The sequence below is a fragment of the Bufo bufo genome, chromosome 2, assembly GCF_905171765.1.
Source record: "Bufo bufo chromosome 2, aBufBuf1.1, whole genome shotgun sequence".
NCBI classification, from domain to species: domain Eukaryota; kingdom Metazoa; phylum Chordata; class Amphibia; order Anura; family Bufonidae; genus Bufo; species Bufo bufo.
In genome coordinates, this window is record NC_053390.1 from 532192609 (window position 1) to 532215916 (window position 23308).

A 23308-nucleotide genomic window follows, 5' to 3' on the forward strand; every position below is an offset into this window, starting at 1 on the left:
GCAGGATAACTCATGTTCTGCTTTCCCACGACTTTATGGATTGGAAATTTGGATTGTACCAAAGTTCAAAACGCATTATCCTAACAGTTAAAAGTTCACAAACTGTGGATGCCAGATTTACGGAAACAAAGATTATTAAAACAGATTCACTCTTACACGCTGGGGATGAGCGTGTTTCCAAATTATGGTCTGTAAATGATGTGGCTGATTGTTTTCCTCTGCAATTATTATACAAAAGAATATGTGTTAAATCTATTTCTCACAGAATCATCTGGAACATGAGAACAAGTCAGAATTTCCTTGGAGTTGTATTTCAGCAGATCATTTCAATTCATCACAAGTCCCATCCCTATTTCAAAGATACAGACTCACTCAGTCTCTCCTACATACATTCTCCAAATTATTTGCATGCATTATGGACAGCGGAAACATTTTTTTTGCTGCCCACAGGATTATGAAGCAAGAAAACTGACTGTTTAGCATCTTGTAACAATTTAAGTGAAATTAATATAAAACCCAAGAAAACACAAGAACAGATGCATACTTGCAGGAAGACATGAAGCAATCCATTTCTATAATACTACTGGACGATAACCCAACAGATTCTTGTATATAATATAATTGAAACTCCTTATAGTAGGTTTGGACATTGGGGCATATTTAATGTGATTCTTTATTGGCCTTTATCAAGATCCCCTTCAGGGCTGGACTGAGGTTGTGTCACGGATGTAGTAGGGGAGAACACCAAAAGACAACAAGAAGGAAGGGAAAAGACACTAGGCCTCACCGCTAGGGAAGAATAAGGGTCACTATCTATAAAACCCTGGTCCTAGCCCTAACTCCTATCCGTATGGGCACCTCTCGATGGTAGAGATGCCCATACACAGGAACATAGAAAACCCTGGTGGCCCTCGGATGCCCTAATGGTAATGACAGGGCAGAGAAAACCCGCTCCTTCCCTGGTGAAGGAACCAGCATCTCGCTGAGGCCTAGTAAACAACAAAGGTGGGGGAATACAAAATACAACAAGCGGAACACTTAACTTCTGAGGCTGATGGATGATGGATAATGGATGAACAGGACTTCAACTAGAACCACACTCCAGCTCTTCCAAAAATCAAATGAAGCTATCCAGAGCAAGGAGTGATGGGTAAAGTCAGACTAAATAGGGGGAGGTAAAGGTCACATGATCCACACCTGAACAGGAGGTGTGGACATACAAGCAACACACAGACAAAGTGAAACCAAAACCCAAAAGAGGCTGTTAGATCACTAATGTGCAGATAATCTTTCAGACCTTCTAAAACCTGTCACCGGTGTAACAGTACCCCCCCCCCCCTTCTACGGGTGACCTCTGGCACCCAGGACCGACCTTATCAGGGTGAGCTCTGTGGAATGCTCTCACCAGACGACTAGCATTAACATCGGTCACGGGAACCCACATCCTCTCCTCTGGTCCGTACCCTCTCCAATGAACGAGATACTGGAGGGATCTCCGGAGAACTCGGGAGTCCACAATCCTGCTGATCTGAAATTCTAAATTGCCGTCCACTATGACAGGAGCGGGAGGCAAGGAGGACGGCTCAACAGGTTCAACACATTTCTTTAACAACGATTTATGAAAAACATTATGGATTTTCAATGCCTGAGGAAGTTTAAGACGGAAGGCTACAGGGTTAACAATGGCAGTGATCTTATATGGACCAATAAATCTTGGTCCCAACTTCCAAGAAGGTACCTTAAGTTTAATGTTTCTTGTAGACAGCCACACAGAATCACCCACTCTCAGGTCTGGACCACTCATACGTTTCCTGTCAGCTGCACGCTTATACCTGTTGCCCATCTTTTCCAGGTTATTTTGGATTTTCCGCCAAATAGAAGACAAAGAAGAGGAAAATCGTTCCTCCTCCGGAATGCCAGAATTATGAGCACCAGAAAATGTACCAAACTGTGGATGGAACCCATATGCCCCAAAAAACGGCGACTTATCAGTGGATTCCTGTCTGAGGTTATTTATAGCAAACTCAGCTAACGACAAAAATGAAGACCACTCTTCCTGATTCTCTGAAACAAAACATCTCAAATAAGTCTCAAGATTCTGATTAGTGCGCTCCGTCTGTCTGTTCGACTGAGGATGAAAAGCCGAAGAGAAGGACAATTGTACACCCAGACGAGTACAGAACGCTCTCCAAAATCTGGAAACAAACTAAGTCCCTCTATCGGACACCACACCAGAGGGAATGTCATGTAGTTTCACGATGTTGTCGACAAACACCTGCGCAAGAGTTTTAGCATTGGGTAGACTAGGTAATGCAATAAAGTGTGCCATTTTACTAAAACGATCGACAACCACCAGAATCACGGTCTTTCCCGAAGAATTCGGTAAATCCGTGATAAAATCCATGGACAAATGGGTCCAAGGTCTGGACAGGATGGGCAATAGAAGCAGAGATCCGGAAGGCCGAGTATGTGTCACCTTTGCACGTGCACAGGTACCACAGGCTGACACATAGTCCTCAATACACTTACACAACCCCAGCCACCAGAATCTGCGAGAGATGAGATCGACAATCGATCTACTCCCAGGATGTCCAGCAAGCACTGTACAGTGATGTTCCTCGAAGACCTTGTGACGTAATTCGGCGGGAACCAACAACTTCCCCTCAGGACAAGAGTCCGGAGCATCCTCATGTGCCTCCAACACCCTGGCCTCGAGATCGGGATAAAGAGCGGATATAACCACCCCTTCAGATAAAATGGGACTAAGGTCATTAGACTCACCTCCCCCCCAGGAAAGCTACGTGACAAAGCATCCGCCTTGACGTTCTTAACCCCAGGGTGGTAAGTGACGATGAAGTTAAATCTGGTGAAAAACAATGACCATCTGGCCAGCCTTGGGTTCAGTCACTTAGCCGACTCCAAGTAGGCCAGATTCTTGTGATCCGTAATTACCGTAATAGGATGAATTGCTTTTTTCAACCAATGCCGCCATTCCTAGAACGCCAACTTAATGGCCAGCAATTCCCTATTCCCCACATCATAATTCTTTTCAGCAGTCGAGAGTTTTTTAGAGAAAAATGCACCTCAGGGGTATTAAATGCGTCTTCCACTCATCCCCCTCCTTGATCCTTACCAGATTATATGCCCCCCCTCAGATCCAATTTAGAGAGCACCTTGGCATTTAGAGAACACTTAACTTCTGAGGCTGATGGATGATGGATGATGGATTAACAGGACTTCAACTAGAACCACACTCCAGGTCTTCCAAAAACCAAATGAAGCTATCCAGAGCAAGGAGTGATGGGTAAAGTCAGACTAAATAGGGGGAGGTAAAGGTCACATGATCCACACCTGAACAGGAGGTGTGGACATACAAGCAACACACAGACAAAGTGAAACCAAAACGAAATGAGGCTGTCAGATCACTAATGTGCAGATAATCTTTCAGACCTTCTAAAACCTGTCACCGGTGTGACAGGTTGGTTTAGTCCCGTAAATAAAATATTTGGTAGGAGCTCCTATCCCAACTCTGGGATCCCATTTGAGGTCCCAGCCACACAGAAGAGAGACGTGTGAGGCAACATATGGGAGTTACGGAGACAGCCAACTCAGTGGCTCCCTAATATTTTAGTGGACAGAACCACACACATATATGGTGACATTTTCACCTCTATTAGACTGGAAATGTTCGTCATCTGACACTATCCATGCAAACAGATAGTCAAGGGTATGCTGTACAGATGTAACAAGCCACAATCTGACAATATGTTACGTTATTCAGGGTCCAGTTTGGCATTTCTGGGGGCCCAAGCAAAGTTATATCTAGGGATACCAGTCACATGTATGTACAAATTATACTGTATGAGGGGCACATGTAGAGGGCATTATACTGTTTGAGAGGCACATGTAGAGGGCACTATAGTGTATGAGGAGCACATAAAGGGGCTATTATACTATACAATGCCCCACCATGTGCTTCTCATACAGTTTAATGCCCCCTACATGTGGCCCTCAAACAGTATAATGGCCTCTGAATGCAATCCTCCCCACCCCCATATAGGGCATATTCACCTAGCCCACGTTCCTACAATTAATGGAGCAGATCTCTACATGAAGATCTGATCTGGTCTGTCCAGTAGGTAGGGGCAGCAGATGTGACAACGTCACTTCATCGTGCCGGCTTGCAGCAAACCACTGGTCGCAGAGTGAATGGTGGAGCAAAAATCTGACATCTCACTGCTTCACTATTTTATTTAACTGCCATGTCCTGAGAATGTGGATGCCGTTGAAAGAGGTGCCACTGCCAGGGAGACCCAGCTGCCAGGGGCAGCAGTGGGCTCTCTTGATCCCTGGGGACCCACACAATTTCATGGTTTGTGTAGTGGCCAAAACAGCCACTGACTTTATTTTAGTAGTGTGTCATGGTGGATCATATGGTTTTAACACTTATTATTTGTTACAAACATATTATGTTTCAGGTGACTCTAACTCCTTGATCTGCTCTACACACCGGCAATTCAACAAGTTTGCTTTGCACATGGACTTGCATGCTTGAACTGTTATATTTCTTTTGGGGGGTAGAGCAATGGAGGTTGCTCTGTAGGGTGTTCATTATTGATTCATTTTAGGATTACAAAAAAAAACTTGAATAAAAATATGCAATTAAAAAAGGTGTATCAGAACGTCATGCTACACTATTTGCCCAGAAAGAGTAACGTACCATCTGTAAAGTTGGTGCTTGCAATATCTTTACATACATTGGGTGGGTAATATAAATGCATCCATTAGCTAGGGAAAATAGTTTTAAAACTTTAGATGTATAACCTGACAAAAGTTCCATATGGAAGAATTAGAAAAAGGCATAAAGAAATTCTGATCGGATAGATAGAAATGATCCTTAAAGGGTTTTCTGAGCTTTTTATACTGATGACTCTGCATAGGTCATCAGTATCTGATCGGTGGGGGTTTGACACCCAGGACCCCCACTGATCAGCTATATGAGAAGGCTGCTTTTCTGCAATTTCCTAGGTCAGTGATGACACATTCATGTGTCACGTGGACTAGAAGCAGCTCGACCCCATAGAAGTGAATGGGACTGAGCACGATACCAAGCACAGCTTCTATACAATGTACGGCGCTGTGCTTGGTAAGCACAGAGAAGGCAGCGGCCCTCACATGAACACTGGTACCTTTTTTCAAACAGCTGCTCCCACTTCCTTCTGGGATTCACGTCCCCACCTATCCCTTGTTTGAACTTGATGGACTTATGTCTTTTTCAACTATATTAACTATGTAGGATAGGTCATCGGTTAAAAAATCCTGGAAAAAACTATTAATAAGCTGTTCCTAACATGCACAGGCAGAATAATCTCTAAACCAATTATTATAAGTAATCTAAAACAGGAATGCCCAACCTGCGGACCTCCAGCTTTTGTAAAACTACAACTTCCACCATGCCCTGCAGTAAGATGATAGCTGTAGGCTGTATGTGTATGCTGGGAGTTGTAGTTTTCCAACAGCTGGAGAACCGCAGGTTGAGCATCTCTGATCTAGAACTTCAAAAAGTAATATTGGATATTTTTTGAACAAGGCCTTACCTGGAACCACTTCAAATAAGAATTTCCCTGGGCTTTCCTCATTACATGGATGCTCGACCACTCTGTTTCCAGGAAGAAATATAGTGCCCTGAAAAGAAAATGTAAATACATTGTAAATTATGGAGAATTATACTGGGGACCATTCCATAACTGATGATAAATATTCATTTGAAACTCAAAGGCTAGGGAATAGAAAACAATGAGTTCTCTGACACTGAGCTTTCAATTCCAAAAAAGCGCTTCAAGAACTTCTAAAATGTAAATATCATTTGCCTGCATATTATATATGTACAGTATATGCTTTACAGAGTGGGGTAAATTTACCAGAACTGGTGTAAAGGAAAACTGGCTTAGCTGCCCACAGCAACCAATCAGATTCCACCTTTCATTTTCCAAAGAAGCTCTGAGCAATGAAAGATGGAAGTTGATTGGTTTCTATGAGCATTTACACCAATTTTAATAAATCTCCTCTATATTTTTTACCTACTGCTTAGCCTTACCCCTAAATTCTTTTACACTGTAGGTGGGTTACCTTGTTCTGCAGGAGGCATTAGAGAGTACACCTTCTTCTGGCTATATTCTATAGAAGTGTTGTAGTTTTTTTTTTCTCTTTTTTTTTCCCTATTCATACCACATCCACTGAAAAAGAAACAGTGATCTACTTTTGCCACATACATCTTGAGAGCACCCTAGGTGTACATGCAACCAGCGATGGACTGGCCATCGGGAGTACCGGGAGAATCCCGGTGGGCCGATCGAATTATGGGCCGGCCAGGGCCGCCATCAGGGGGGTAAAGCTCCAGTAACAGCAGGCAGTGTGGGGGCGGCGCTCACTCACTGACGTCACACGCCTGCTCCTCCCACTAGGCGGCGCAGGCGCGTGACGTCAGTGAGTGAGCGCTGCCGCCCGCACTTGTTACTGGAGGCTGGAGGTGGGAGCTGAGCCTGAATGTAAGGTAGTAAAGAGATGAGCGCTGTGTTAAAATTAAAGTTACTGTCTGCAGCCTGCAGCCGGATACCGATTTATTAATGTATACTACTGTGAGTGGCGGGGAGGGGGATCTATGGATGACGGCACTGTTATAGGGAGGGGGATCCGTGGATGGCACTGTTATGGGGGGGGGGTCTGTCATGTGGATGACACTTATGGGGGGGGGGTCTGTGGATGACACTTATGGGGGGGATCTGTGGATGGCACCATTATGGAGGGGGATCTGTGGATGACACTGTTATGGAGGGGATCTGTGGATGACACTGTTATGGGGGGATCTGTGGATGACTGTTATGGGGGGGATCTGTGGATGGCACTGTTATGGAGGGTATCTGTGAATGGCACTGTTATGGAGGGGTATCTGTGGATGACACATAGCATAAGATGCTATATACGGTATGTGTCATCCACAGATCCCCCTCTATAACAGTGCCATCCACAGATCCCCCCATAACAGTGCCATCCACAGATCCCCTCCATAACAGTGCCATCCACAGATCCTCTCCATAACTGTTTTCCTTATTTATTATTAAATTAAGAGTAAAAATAAAAAACCTGTTTATACTTACAGTGGAATGTTTTTACTTATGTTTTTTTTTTAGTGTGTTTGGGAAAAATAAAGTGGGCCGGTCTGGCTGAAGTCCAGGGCCACTTTATTGTCCCAGTCCATCCCTGCATGCAACTCAATATATTCAGTGTCCTGCAATTGTCCTGTCTGTCCAATACAGACAATTTTAAGGTTAGGCCACAGCTACTGTTATCCTGCTATTTGTATTATTCCTTGGTGATGCCATGTTGCTGTGGAACCCTAACCTTATGGTACAACCACACAATCGGGTTTCCTGATGCAGTTTTGGAAGCCAAAATCAGGAGTGACTTCTGTCCTTTATACTTTCTCTCCTGTTATGATTAACTCCGGATTTTTTTTTTAAAGCTGCAACCTGAACGTGTGGCCTACCCTAATTGTTTAGGAATGCCTGCAACTAGCGTTGAGCGAATCAGGTTCGGATTGCTCTATCCGAACCCGATTAGTTTGAAAACTTTGTTTACAATATCTCCACCATAATGCGCTAAAATGTATGGGCTCCGCTGAGTCCTTGAAAATCTTGCAAATAACGCGAGATTTGCTCCGTCTATGACGTTACACTTCAGTTATAAGCATCAATTACTGTTTCAAAATTCGAAGCTGAGCTCAGCTTTGTTTATGAAATTTTAAAACTGTCATTTATATAATTTATATGTGCTTAACCAAAGTGTAACTTCATAGACTTGCTTCGTCTTGCGTTATTTGCAGCAAGATTTTCAAGGAACTCAGCGGAGCCCATAATTTTAGCGCACTACGGAGGAGATATTGTAAACAAAGTTTTCAAAGGAATCGGATTTGGATAGAGCATCTGAACCCGATTTTCTCAAGCCTACCTGCAACCCAAAGACTTGATAATAAAATAACACTAAATATTTAAAGAGTTACTACTCAAAAACGAATCACTTATATAAAATCTGCAAGGCTCTTTTAAAAATGCAATGGTTTAAAGAGAAGCTGTCACTTTCTGGCACTCTCAGCACTGATTGGTCAGTGTCAGAGTGTGTAGGGACCCCCCCCCCTCCCCTCCTACTGGTACCACCCAGTTATCAATTTACTCTTAAATTTCTAGGAAAAATAACCGAGACGTGGCACCCTGGGTTATGTAAGATGCTCCATAATTTCCATTGCTATTTCATTCCATAATATGGATAGATCAATCTGTCGAACATTTAGCTTATCTTAGAAACCTTTTATACGGCTATTATTTTTTCATTTCTACAAACTCCTCAGCATTTTGTCTATGCAACAGTTATTTTCTCTAACCTGCATCATACCCAGGAACCCATCTTGTGGAACCTGTCACCATGAAAATACAGTAAAACCTGCAGGCAGCAGGTTATAGAGCAGGAGGAGCTGAGCAGATTGGTATATAGGTTTGTGGGAAAGGATTTTCTATAACTTGTAGTTCATTCATCTAAATCTCTGCTCATTCTGAGCTAAGGAGTCATGTGGGTGTTCCTAATTAGTAATTGACAGCCTTCCCTATGTGATTTTTCTTACACAGATAGCTGTGAGTCACCAATTAGGACCATCCACGTTACTCCGTAGCTCAGAATAAGCAGAGATTTAAATAAATGAAATACAAGTTATAGAAAATCTTTTCCCACTGACTAATGTATATCAACCAGCTCAGCTCCTTGTACTCTATAAGCTGCTGAGTGCAAATTGTACTGCGTTTTCATGGTTACAGGTTCCCTTTAAACCAGGGGAATTTTGACAGTACGTGGGATTGAGCAAGAAATACAAGTTTATCTTAACCTGAAGAAAGTTTATACACAAAAAGTCTTATACTAAACAGCACCAGTCATTAGATGCATCATGTATACATTCAGCTAGTTTTTACATGCAATACCTTAAATTCCAAACCATCTGCTAATGTAGCTCCCACCTATTAGACCATATACTATGACCTACTGACTGGCAGTGCTTCATAGTGTTGGATAGAGCCAGGCCTGAGTTATGTTCCTCTGTGGCATTAGAGGGTAATATAACTAGGTAGAATGACAGCCAAAGAGAAATTATACAGCTTCGATCCAAACATTTTAACTTTAAGCGACAAATAAAGAATGGAGCATGCCAAAGATAACAGGCTCAAGTCATGTCTGGCTGTATATAGTCAGCTATCACTGTTTCCATTCACCATGGGTGCATAGTCCAGTTGTTCCCGACTCAACAGATGGCTGGAATCTGGGTTTTGCCATCTCTGCCAAGTTCATAACAGATGCAATAATTGTGGCAGGTGGTTTGATTCATGTTTGCTTAGGACAAAATAGTTTTTGGATGTTTTTCAATGACTAACATTTTAATAGACCAATAAAAATAAGATATTATATATGGAATTTCATATACCGTAGCTTTGATAGACCATATTCATAGGAAAAATGCCTTCATACATTTGAATTTATATAAGAAGAACATATGTAATCTATGCTATCTCTGAAACCACTACACCAAAATACTTCTCTAATAGTGATATGCGGTAAAATATGTTAAAAATACACAGCAAGCAGCTACTCAATTGTATAACCCATAAGATCAGCAGCCACAAGTGGCTGGACATGTTTTATGTGTGGTCAAGGTGCAGTCATCACATTTATCTTCATTTCAAAAGTGCCACATCTATCTCAGAAACCTATTTCCCCATTGACTTCTATTGAGATGACGTGTTCCTAACCGGATCATGACTGCAACACAACCACATCATGTGGTCATACCCTTAGGCTTCTCAAGCATAGGGAGGTGGCATTTACACTTTAAATACTCAAGGAATTCATGTACATCAAAGTCTGTGTGATGTAAAAGTGCCAAGTCTGTCTCAGAAACCTATTTCCCCATTGACTTCTATCGGGAAATGACATGAGAGGTTCCTAACTGCAGCATGACCACATCACAACCACACCGTGTGGTCTTACCCTTAGGCTTTTCCAGCACGGGGAGGTTTCAATACTCAAGGAATCCAAGTGCGTCAAAGGTTGAGGGATGTAGTGGATAACTGTGAAAATCTCTAAAAAAAAAGAATCTGAATTTCTGATATTTGACCAAATCTTCATTTACTGACTGATGTATTTGGAAATATATGGTAATATTTTCAATGATTTTTTCACTAACTGGCAGTTGATGTTAGAAACATTAAACCAGGGTTAGTTCTTGTCTCGCATATGAGGTAAGAAGTTGTCTTGCATATAAAAGAGCTGGTATAAGTGTGGTCTGGCACACTGGAGAGAAGGAAGTCATATGGCATATACAGAGCCTGGAAAGTAGTCAGACACATACCACTACTGGGGAAATATTGGTCTAAAACATATTAGAGCTGGTGAAAAAGATGGCAAAAGACTGCTACAACATATAAAGTAAGAGTAATCTGCTCCATCTGAGAGATAGGGTATCAGTATGTTTTTGGAGTGTGGGAGGAAACCAGAGTACCCAGAGGAAACCCATGCAAACATGGGGAGAACATACAAACTCCATGCAGATATAGTCCATGGTCAGATTTTAAACTAGGACCTGAGTGCAGCAAGGCACCAGTGCTAACCACTGAGCCACCGTGCTGCCTCATGCGATGCATTTAAAGGGTTTCTATCACTTCGTTTCACCTATTTAGCTTTCAGACACTAGCGATCCGCTAGTGTCTGCTCTATTTAACCACCCTAATATAAGAGCTTATTGTCCTGCCGTTTAGCTAAAAAAATAACTTATATAGATATGCAAATGAGCCTCTAGGTGCTATGGGGGCGTGATTAGCACCTAGAGGCTCCGTCTACCTTAACAAACTGCCGCCGCCCAGCGCGTCCCTCCAGCCCGCCCATCTCCTCCGGAATGCGATGCTCCTCGTATTCGGCGCATGCGCAGTGAATGTCTGATCGCTTCCCTGCTCAGACATCTCCACTGCGCCTGCGCCGATGACGTCATAGTGCTCCGAGGAACAGGCGCAGTGGAGATGTCTGAGCAGGGAAGCGGTCAGACATTCACTGCGCATGCGCCGAATACGAGGAGCATCGCATTCCGGAGGAGATGGGCGGGCTGGAGGGACGCGCTGGGCGGCGGCAGTTTGTTAAGGTAGACGGAGCCTCTAGGTGCTAATCACGCCTCCATAGCACCTAGGGGCTCATTTGCATATCTATATAAGTTATTTTTTTAGCTAAACGGCAGGACAATAAGCTCTTATATTAGGATGGTTAGATAAAGCAGACACTAGCGGATCGCTAGTGTCTGAAAGCTAAATAGGTGAAACGAAGTGATAGAAACCCTTTAATGAGCAGCAGAGTATATCATCTGGCCTTTGGACTACCTGGAGGTAACTTATTTACATTGAGGGTTATTGACATAGCTATGTTGAGACACACTGATATAAAAATTCTAGACATAAAATAATAGCACACAGTGATATAGAAACTGCCTTGCACATGGGTAGCTATTCTGACAAATATAGAGCTGGGTAGCGGCAGTTAGGCACATAGAAGAGTGGGTTATCTATCTGATTTATAAATGTCTTTTTTTTAATCATGTTTCGTTGACCTCTAGAGCTGATCTCTAGAAGCAAATGGAAAACAACTGCAGAAAAAAACCCTGCATAAATTTAATGGAAAAAAATGCAAGACAAAGTGCAGTGCATTCATAAACCATTTTGTATTAAAGAGGTTTTCTGATCATTTCCTCTAATTAGTCCATGGTACTAACCTGCGGAGGGAAGACGTTTCACATAGTACTTACCCTCTCTTCCCCGATGGCGCCGTCTCCGCGGCACTCGCAGCTGAACAGGTAAAGAGGCCACATCCAGTGAAAGAGTTAGCAGCGTGTGGAGGTGCAGTGGAGACGGCGGCTGCGGGGGAGGAAGGGTAAGTACTATGTGAACACCAATGGTACCAAGTACCTGGCTTCACAAGTAAAATATACCAGCAGTTCTACTGTAGCTCACTGTTTATAATAATTTATAATGATTAAATGCATTTACAGTCGGGGTGCCATGATTATTTGCATGTGCTTGCTGTACTTGAGAATAAAGGATTGTCACAGCTATTAAGAACGGTGCTGGTTTTTACTTTGTGGATTACAAAAGGTTGCTAATCGGACTGGTACAAAAAAGGTACAGGTGAGCTGGAGCCTACTTTTGCATACCAATGGTATTATGTATGGACTAAGGCTGGTATCGGAGACTTGGTGCATACATGCAGTGAGCATGACTACTTTCTAGTTGTTCTTCTGTATAGTAATATAGCAATTCTTAATTTTATTGGTGGCACTTATTTTTAGCATAGCTCCTGATGAAATAAATCTTAAAGATAATCACAAAGTTATTAAGGCCCATTATTATTGGCCATTTTCAGCAAGATACTGTATACAGAAAAAATATTTTCCCGTAGCTCCTGGAAGTAGTGTATGATGTCACCTCTTCTCACCCAGTCTCCATAGTTACCTGAATCTCAGACAAAATAAAGAATACTTGTGTTGAGTTTGTCACGCATTTTAAATGTGAAAGTGAATGTCACCAAGCGTTAAACCTCTTTTATTGTACTCCTAGCCTGGTTGCGTTAAAAAAGGACGTGTCATAAAACTGCAAGACATAAAGAAAAAATATGTTTCCAACAAGGGTGGAGACAGTGATGAGGGATTTTCTTGAAAAAGAAGTAGCTCTTTTATTCACTGGGTTTGGATTTCTTTTCTGTTTGACTCTAAATTTTAGTAGAAGGAGGAAGATTATTGCTGCCCCAGAAGAGCTGGCATATTCTGTGATATTTCCAATTTGTATAGAGCATTCTGCAAACAAGCAAAAAATTATTGCATGATCACAGTATTAGTACATTATGTTTGTCCTTGTTTATATGATATTACCTTCTTACATACATAACTACCATATGTAAGAGTTTTTAGGAAACTATGACCGTACTAGGAAAAAAGAGAAAATGAAGGGAGGTAAGGGGGAAGGAAAGAGGAAGGAAGGAATTAAGGTAGGAAGGAAGGAAGGAAGGGAGGGAGGGAGGGAGGGAGGGAGAGGAAGGAAGGCAGAGACGGAAAGAGGAAGGAAGAAGGAATAAAGGAAGGAAGAATATACTGGGCAAGTTATGATCGTGTAGCTTAAGGTACATCACCCAAAATATACAGACAAATTATATATATTTATAGATAAACAGCCAAAGCAGGCATTGTGCTTATGTGGAAAGTTAAAGGCTATTTACAGGTTTTTTTTATTATTGCCTTGTGTGAGGAATACCACCCCTTGTGCCCGCTTGACGTCAACTACGTCAAGCTCACGAGATGCGGTATGGTCACTGGTTACCAAGACGTGACGATACACCCTCCCGGAGGAGCATGTAAGGTCAGCTTGGTACAGTTTACACAGACACCTTCTGTCCACGCTGGCATAGAGAGGCAACAAGCTGAGAGACCCTGGTCACTGCCCCAGTGAAACAGCGCTTTCTCAGCCCGGGTATACTGCCACCAGCTTCTTGTTTGATATAAGCCCAGTCCGCTAACGAGATTATATAGGGTTAGAAACCAACCCGTGGTAGCTTATAACTAGGCCGAAACACGGACATAGGGATTCGTGATCGAGATACAAGACAGCACAAGATTAAATTATATATTTAATTGTCTTAAGGGCACACTAGATAACACACTATACACAAAGAATATATACAGTGGTCTGAGGTTATGAATACAGGTAGTATGGTACAAACAGTATTACACAGAGTACAAGTCAGTTACCGGGTAGATGAATGTTTCTTTGGGTTATGATGGTGTAATAGTCCTTGGCTGTGGTCACATGGGGGCAGTGATGTCAGCAGTTTCCAGGTCTCTCCAAACACATGGCACAATGTGACCCCCTTTCATAGAAAGACACTGCCCGCTGGCTTGCATGGGCTTTTGACCTGTAGCAGGTCCCTCCCCTCCCCGCCTCTGAACAGGGCCCCTCCTCCTCTTCTGGGCTGGCAGCCAAGGACCCACAAAACCCATTAGGGCCCATAGCTCCATACCAGGAGGTCACAGGGAGATGGTTCTGGAACCAACAGACCCGCCTGGGTTCCGGCTACAATTAGAGTCCAAGCATGGTACCGTTATTGGGTTTCTTGGGATTCTGTGGGGAGATATGTATATCTCTCTTCCCTGGCCTCCCACCACCACACTAAGACCATGGGCTTGTTCATCGTGTCCACAGGGACACAAATATGTATCCGGTTTGTGCCTGTGATGGCCGGGCGATTCATAATTCCTTGTAAATCACTGGTTCCATGCTGTCTGCTAGATTTGATTGAACTGGGGAATAGCTTATACCTCATGCTGAAAGATTCTTCCTGTCACATCAATTGGTTCCTGGCTGACTGGGTGAGGTGTGAATTCATACGCATGTGGCCTACTTGAAGCCAGAACCCCTGTGGAGTTCACTACCTCTGCTATCTGACAAGCAGAGGGTTGAAGTGAGAACTTATTTTGCATGTACACTGACAAAGGTGAATCAGATGAAAATCATGGCTGCCAGTAAATAATGATCCATATCCCTCACACATTGTACTTATTTTGAGCTAAAAATCTTTTTTTTCAATTGGTCTTTATTAGCAATATGGAATCCTTTTTTTTTTGTGTACAGAGCTGACATGCTCTACTAGCTGCCTGTGGATTTTCTCTCTGTTCTGTCAGTTGAGGAGCTGATGGGCTTATTATCTCTGCTTTCTGACCTTATAAACACTCATTAAAGCTCAATCCTTATTTTACTGATAAGAATGTGGCTAAAATAAGTGTTTGTGAACTCTTAGTAGTTTAGAGATAAGGGTTATTAGATGACCAGCACAAAGTGAAAGTGAAAGTTCCAGTAACACAGTTAGAAAAACTGTTAACATTTAATATTTTTAATAAAGGCCAATTGAAAATATGATTTTTTGCCAGAAATTAGTAAAATGTAATCATTTATAAAAATTGCCTCCAAAGATGCACATAACATAGCCTTTAAGTTGACAGATTTGGCTGTAGGCACGTGAACACAACATTATGCAGCTCTTTCACTATGAGTTCAGGCTCAGGCAGCAGCTTCTTCTCTGGTGGCTGGTGGCTCCGGTCAATAAACAGTATTGCAACAAATACACTAATACATTAGTACCAACATTGTAATTGCATCCTTGAATAATTCATTCTGGGAGGAATACGCTTTAAGATATAAATTTTCTACTTCATGATACCCGGATCAATTCATTCTGCAGCATTTATATGACCACAAGATCATCAAAATAGTTGCTTCCTTACTTGGGCTGAACTCCAGAGAAAAACAAGCTGTAAATCCTTTTGGACTCTCCTTTATCTCATTCAAACATAGAAGAACACAGCTTCCCAGAAGCACTTCAAGAAAGATCACTTAGTCTATACAATTTCTTATCATATTTGCCTATTTTTTGAATATGCAGATATTGATGCACTAAATTCTTAAAGGACAAGCATTGTTATGATATCCTTAATTTCTTCCATTCAAAATTGCATATGTCATGTCTACGATTGCTTGAAATGTGCAATGCCTACTTTTGTAATAAAATATCAGATGCTGGAGGGCATGTCTATGTCTTTAATAGCCTATTTGTCACATTTTGCACATAATTCAGATTGTGCCAAAGGGCACCCAATCGCTGTCACCATGCTTAATGCAGCATTTGGAATCCTCTTAAGCTTAAAGGATAAATGTGCCAAAAGAGATGAAGTCACTCATGTAAAATCAAAGAGTCAATTGCGTCTGTAGGAGGAACACCTGCATCTTTGTGTCACATGAACGCTAACAGCTAATGAGTGAATCTTGCTCTGATTTGCAGCATTAATTGTCCAGATTGTTGCCGCATCAGTATCTAACACCTTCATGAAATCGCTGGCCTTGTTTTCAGAAAGAAACAGGTGACTAAGCAGCATCATGAATGGACTTCAGAGATTATATAAGGCTTCATTTTGCCGTTGACTTCATTAACTTCATGCTTTTAAAGCTGTACAGTCTCACCGATCACCTGCCACATTTGGGGGGTCATTTACTAACCAGAAATATGACCATATTAGGCGTATTTCTGGCGCAGATTGTGGCGCAAAGGTCCTTTGCACTACAATCTGAGACTTTTCCTTACTCACGCCAGGTCTAAAAAAGTGGGTGTGACATGAGGGGGAAGGGGACGGACCAGCAGGACCATCTCATTTACCATTTTCTACACCTCGTTTAGGCCTAGAAAATGGTTTAAATGTAAAACAGCAAGGAAGCTTTAAAAGGCTTTGAGGAGGTCCTTTAGGTCGCAGAAAGTACAACATAAAATACAACAAATTGGGCCCATGAAATAATGTTTCCAAATAAAGAGACTGATGAGGCCTCTAAAAGGAAGCATTCTCATTGAAGCATTCTAGCATATGTAGCATATGGTATGTGCAAAGTCTAATGGTAGGGACAGCATACAGACCCACTTGAAAAGCTAATACAGAAAAAATAGCATTTATTATATCATTATTTGGAGATGAGTTCTTGAAATGGTCTGACGCTAGTGCTATCCTCACTATACATTTATTTATAGAGTGAGTATAGCATTCCTTTACTGTATATATTTTGTGATCATGTATTTTGTGTATGCAGAGTGCTGTTGCATTGTGTTTGATTTTGTATTTTCAGTCATTGCGACATGTACCTGCGCAATAGGATTTTCTGACTGATTTTGTTTTTTGCCTTTTGTTTTTTGCTCTTTGCACTAATGCTTCTTCACCACAGGCTGCTTATAATCAGCGTAGCTTAAAGCTGAAGCCTGCTCTCCCTATATTCATTTGAGGTCTTCTGGCACCAGGAAAAGTAAAATACAGAGTGGGTTCAGTGTATATGTAGAACCTGCCTTCCCTAAATTTGTTGAATGCCTTTCGGCACCATAAGAGGTAGTATTTAGTGTAGGTTCCCATCCTAAATAGGTCACCATCTTGCCATGGTGGATGAGCACAAATGGTTTTGATCAAAATCTATTTGCTAAGTACCTCACATTCATTTATATAGTGAGTATATCATTAGTTTATACAGTATATTTTGTGATCATAGTATTCCAGACTAGAGACTGTTTCCAATGTACCAGGGAAAGCTTATTGCAGTTCATTCTACCTGTAACAGAAAGGGTTACATGGCTACATTTTTTCCAGCAAAAGGATAGATCAGGCCAGAAAATACCAATTTAGGTTGGTATCCAGCGGTAGGGCATTAGTAAAAGATAAAACATACAAAAGCCTATTTCTTACTATGGTCACATCATTAACATAGGCATGCGTAGCTAAAATATGCAAATATAAAATTAACCATGTAATAGAGATTGGTAAAAATCTGCTGCAATGTAATGTAATGAATAATTGCGGCAGTCTGAAACAAAAAAGCCTTAGAAAGAAAAATAAATAAAAGTTATGGGTCACAATGGTGTGAAAACAAAAAGAATAGTTTTTATTGTGCAAATGCAGTAAAAAATGAAAACTAAAAACTACTGAAAAATCGAACTGACCCAGAGAATACATTTATCATGTTATTTATTCTGAAAAATGAATGCTGCAAAATTTCTAACATAAAAACTCAATGGTGGTATTGCTGTTTTTCCCATCCCCACCAGAAAGAGTTAAAGGGGTTTTCCAAAATTTTAATACTTATGACCTATCCTCAGGATAGGTCAGCAGTATCTGATCGGTGGGGGTCCGACACCCGGGATCCTTGCCGATCAGCTGTTTGAGAAGGTATCGGCACTCCTGTGAGCACCGCAGCCTTCTCACAGCTTTTCCTAGGCCAGTGACGACACGTTCATCTGTCATGTGGCCTAGGAGGAGCTTGGCCCGATAGAAGTGAATGGGGCTGAGCGTGATACCAAGCACAGCCGCTGTACAATATACGGTACTGTGCTTGGTAAGCTGAGAGAAGGCTGCAACACTCACAGAAGTGCCAATGCATTCTCAAACAGTTCAGTGGAAGGGGTCCCGGGTGTCAGACCCCCACCAATCGGATACTGATAACCTGTCCTAGGATAGGTCATCAGTATTAAAATTTCAGAAAACCCTTTTAATAAAAGATAATCAATAAGTCATGTGCATGTAAGCCGTGTACCGGGGTGGACTCCCCAGGATACAACGAAGTCATGAACGAGAAAAGCAACTCTGACACCAGCTTTTGTAAAACAGACTTTTTACTGTAACGGGTTATCAAACACAATCCCAAATGCAGTGAACATAAGTTTAGATTATTATAAAGTGGGTCGGGATGGCTCACCCTCCGACTCACAAGGAAAAAGGGTGCTCCCGCTAAAAAAGATACCGCAATCTTGATAAATATAGTGCAAAGTGTGGAAAAGTTTAGATTACATACACTCAGCCCGGAGGCTGAGACCCCTGTCGCACAACATGGCACCCTCCGATGGTAGCCGGAAAACACTTGAGCAATTTACCTACGTTTGAACAGAGCTAACTCTGCCTCGCCATACCTGTTATTACCCTAAAAAAAAAAGTGAATAACTGTTTGGGTGCGTAGGATGGGTTAGCCTGCAGTGAAACACAAGAGCTTGCAATCTTGCAACATTACACAGAATTACCCCCTTTCCCTTAACTGATAACGTAGTACGTGTCTAAGAATCACTCCTGGGAAAACACATTAAACTGGCTGGAGTTCCTGGGATGAATGATAACAACACTTTTGGCCTGACACAATATAGAGGCCCTTCAGGGTTTGTAACTTTGCTCCTTCGCTCTCATCAGCTTCCTGAAATCGGTGCTCTTTCCTTGGAACAGAATCTGGTTGTGGAACAAACGGTGAGGTCACTCAACTACAGCTCCGATCCCTAAAGAACGCTCCATACCTGGATGCAGACAGATCCTCTTTCTCCGGACGGACTCTGGGACTTGGACTGCGATCAGCCTCCTTCAGCTGCAACTCCCGCCACTCCAGGATTCCCTGATGCCTGGATGTGACCAGATTCTGTTCTCCAGCCCCTCTGCCTTTCTCCTAAGATGTCTGCTGCTATGCTTCCTGCTTCTTCTCCAGACAGATAAATTCCCCACCTACAATTGAATATTCAAATACTTGCTCAATGTTAGCTGTGTTAAGAAACAGCGGCATCTAGTGGCCAAAACACAGAATGAAAGTCCAATATTTCATTACACACAGACAGTGAACAGTGAGAGCTGTTTCACAATCTCACATGCCACCCCACTAGAGGTTGTATTTTATCGGCAACTCTCCCCATACAAACTCGTCCTGTGCATAGTGCTGTGGGGGCACACCAGCGTTGGCCCTGGTTGACCTTTTCTGAGTGACAGGCCCAGAAGCACGTCAGGCACATCTGACTGCTCAGCATTTTCTCTGGGTGGAAAATTTGCCACGGCTGGAGCCTCTGTGGGTAACAGGGCAGGGACAATCCACCACTCCTCCTCTAAGGGGCTTTCCGCTGTACTCTGAGCATAAGGAGGCATCTCCTCCATGCACACTCGTCAAAATTGCGTCTTAACATGTTATGGTGTAAGTTTCGTGAGGGCCCCCCAGTCCCTATTGGTTCTACCTCATAGACTGGGAGGGCATGGTCTACCCTCCTTTTCTGACCATCACCCGAGACATACCCATCCCTCTGCACTGGTCTTGGGTTAGGGTGTACCACTTGTCCCAGGCGCTCCCCCATAACCTTGTGGACCGCTCTCAGCTGGCGGGGGTGCTCCTGCACCCATGCGGTGGTACTTCTCGGTGGTGGCTCCATCGGGTGGGGCATGGGGAGGTCTTCAATCTCCCATCCGATGGTACTGTGTACCCTGTTGTTGTAGGCCCACATTGGCTCTGGTGGCTCCAAAGTCCGTATGGGCTGGACAGGAGCCTGCTGTTCAGTACTCTTAGCCCACAGGGTCGACACTTAAGACATGTCTCAGCTACCATGTCTGCCAGACCTGGACAGTATACCAGCCGTTGGAACCACTTGAACGTCTTGTCGCTCCTGAAATGGGGGCCCCTTTCATGAGCTTCCCGGGCCGCCCCCAGTTCCAATGACATGGGATGACAATCTGTTGTTGGTACTGCAGCTCTGACTTTAAGTATATAGTCCGGCACAAGAGACCCTGGGTAACAGTCAGCTAATCCCACTGTCTCAACAACTTTTTGCCCTCTAGGGTCAAACGAGCCCGCTCTTCTGGCCAAGGCCAGATCTTGGTCCAGACCCATTGTTTCAATTTCCACAGGTCCGGGCAGCCATTCTGGACTCTCTCCCAATCATCCAGCATCCTTCCCAACACCATGGACATCCCGGATGCCACCCCACTTGAATATGCCATGTCCAGGAACAGGGGTAATCAACCAAGACCAGGAGTTTCAGTGTCCTCTAGCTCCTCATCGGCTCTTCTTTGTTCTTGTCGGGGTGGAATCTTCACCGGGGTCCTTTGCGGCATCTTCACATCTCCAATGGGCCAACGGGACATGTTGCTCTTTTGCAGACTACAACCCCTGACTATTAAGTTTAACGTCGGCTCAAACTCCGTCTGTTTTGGGCTCTCTCTGGCCACATGCCCAATAGCAAGGTCCTCTATCCTGGGTCATCCTGGGTGAAGTAGCGCGGGATGTTGGGGCATTTCTGGAGACTGGGGTGATCCTGCCTTCATCTGGGACACTTCCAACTGAAGTTCTCTCAATTCTGTCCGCAGGGCCTGAACCAGATCCTTTAAAGACTTGGATTCTTCAGACCCCGGTCGATCCCTTGTAGCGTGGGTGCTACTCACTACTCTCGCCGCCACAGGTACTTGCTCTTTCTCCCTCTCCACTGCAGCTTGGTAGACACTGTAGAATGTCATGTAGGCCGCCGTCTGTGTCATCTATTGCAGCTTGTCCTGTAGGAACTTGTTGGAGAGCCCTACTATGAACTGGTCTCTTAGTGGCCGGTCCACCTCCTGGAAGGCTTCCGGGTCTCGCCGCTGTATTTCATTTACCGTCTCCTGTAGGGCATTGGAGTACTGCTTTAGGGTCTCGCCCTCCCGCTGTGGTCGGTTGAAGAAGTAGCTCCGCAAACTGATCTACTTTGGCATGCCCCCCCAGGGCTCTCTCCAGCAGGGAGAATATTTTCTCTAGGGTGTCCCTCTCGGACTAGTGCCTTACCATCACTGTCCGTCTAACGTCACCCTCTAGAGAAACCTCCGCCTGCAGCTTGGGAGTCAGGTTACACTTCCTAACCGCACTTTGCACACTTTCAGTCCAGTCCTGCAATGTCATGTTTTTGCGTCAAATTTTGGAAGATGACGCAACAGCGCCCGAACTGGGATCTACCCTACTGGGGCGGGCGTGGCGTTGGGGGAGAGCTGTATCAGCGGTGTTGGGGCAAGCTGGCCTTACACCAAGTTGTAAGCCGTGTACTGGGGTGGGCTCACCAGGATGCAGAAAAGTCACGAACAAGAAAAGCAACTCTGACACCAGCTTTTGTAAAACAGACTTTTTACTGTAACGGGTTATCAAACACAACCCCAAATGCAGTGAACATAAGCTTAGATTACATACACTCAGTCCCGGAGGCTGAGACCTCTCCTGGGTAAACACATTAAACTGCCTGGATTTCCTGGGATGAATGATAACAACACTTTCGGCATGACACAAGATAGGGGCCCTAACTAGCTAACTACAGGCTGTAACTCAGTCTCTAGGAGCCAAAACTTCTATGAGATGCTTGCACGAATTTACTGACCCAGGTCTGTACTGTATCCGCTGGCGGCTCCGGACTGAACAACAAGTCCCAGCCACAACATGCGGTCCTGAAGGGTTTGTAACTTTGCTCCTCCGTTCTTATCAGTTTCCTGAAATCGATGCTCTTTCCCCGGAACAGAATCTGGTTGTGGAACAAATGGTGAGTTCACTCAACTGCAGCTCCGATCGCTGAAGAACGCTCCAGACCTGGATGCAGACTGATCCTCTTTCTCCGGACAGACTCTGGGACTTGGACTGCGATCAGCCTTCTTCAGCTGCAACTCCGGCTACTCCAGGACTCCCTGACGCCTGGATGCGACCAGATTCTGTTCTCCAGCCCCTCTGCCTCTCTCTTAAGATGTCTGCTGCTCTGCTTCCTGTCTTCACCTACAATTGAATATTCAAATACTTGCACAATGTTAGCTGTATTAAGAAACAGCAGCATCTAGTGGCCAAAACACAGAATAACAGTCTGATATTTCATTACACACAGACAGTGAACATTGAGAGCTGTTTCACAATCTCACATGTACCTAAAAATGGTGCCATTAAAAACTACAACTTGTCCCACAAAAAAACGAGCCCTTAAATGGCACATCAGCATAAAAAATAAAAAAATAAAAAAAATTATACAGTAGGTCTTGAAAGGCGACAAATTAAAATGTAAAAAAACAGGCTGGTTACTAAGAGGTTACATTTTGGGTAGATGAATGAACAAAAAAAAAAAACAATTTAGGCATTTTTTTTACTTGCCAATACTTCTGCAGGGCCTAACGCAGCATAAAATCATAGGCTGGTATTTTTTTCCCTCATCATCATCACCATCACTACCATCTTGTAGATGAGACTTCTTGGTCTTATGACCTTATCATTTTTAGGTGAAGGCCTATATAATATTTCAATTCATACACTACAGGCACATACCTCCCAACTTTTGAAAATTGCAAAGAGAGACAAAGGCCCCTTTCACACGGGCGAGTATTCCGTGCGGATGCGATGCGTGAGTTGAACGCATTGCACCCACACTGAATACCGACCCATTCATTTCTATGGGGCTGTTCACATGAACGGTGATTTTGTGCGTTGCGTGAAAATCACAGCATGCTCTATATTCTGTGTTTTTCACGCAACGCAGGCCCCATAGAAGTGAATGGGGTTGCGTGAAAATCGCAAGCATCCGCAAGCAAGTGCGGATGCGGTGCGATTTTCAAGCACGGTTGCTAGGAGACGATCGGGATGGAGACCTGATCATTATTATTTCCCCTTATAACTTGGTTATAAGGGAAAATAATAGCATTCTGAATACAGAATGCATAGTAAAATAGCGCTGGAGGGGTTAAAAAAAATAAAATAATAATTTAACTCACCTTAAAGGGCTTCTGTCAGCCCACTAAACCGTTTTTTTTGTTTTGTTTACTAATAATCCCTACACTGCGATTTATGCATACATAAGTTAAATAATCATTTTTGTTCAG

The 23308-nt window shown here is 43.3% G+C and overlaps 1 protein-coding gene across 2 annotated transcripts in view; it reads right to left on the bottom strand.

Annotated features, from left to right (window-relative positions):
* Positions 1 to 23308, bottom strand: part of ARHGAP24 (Rho GTPase activating protein 24) — a 748539-nt gene that overhangs the window by 395589 nt on the left and 329642 nt on the right. For both annotated transcript variants that reach the window (XM_040417986.1, XM_040417985.1), the window contains exon 3: positions 5598 to 5685. In XM_040417986.1, the coding sequence (XP_040273920.1) occupies positions 5598 to 5685 (88 nt within the window). The remainder of the gene's footprint in view (positions 1 to 5597; positions 5686 to 23308) is intronic.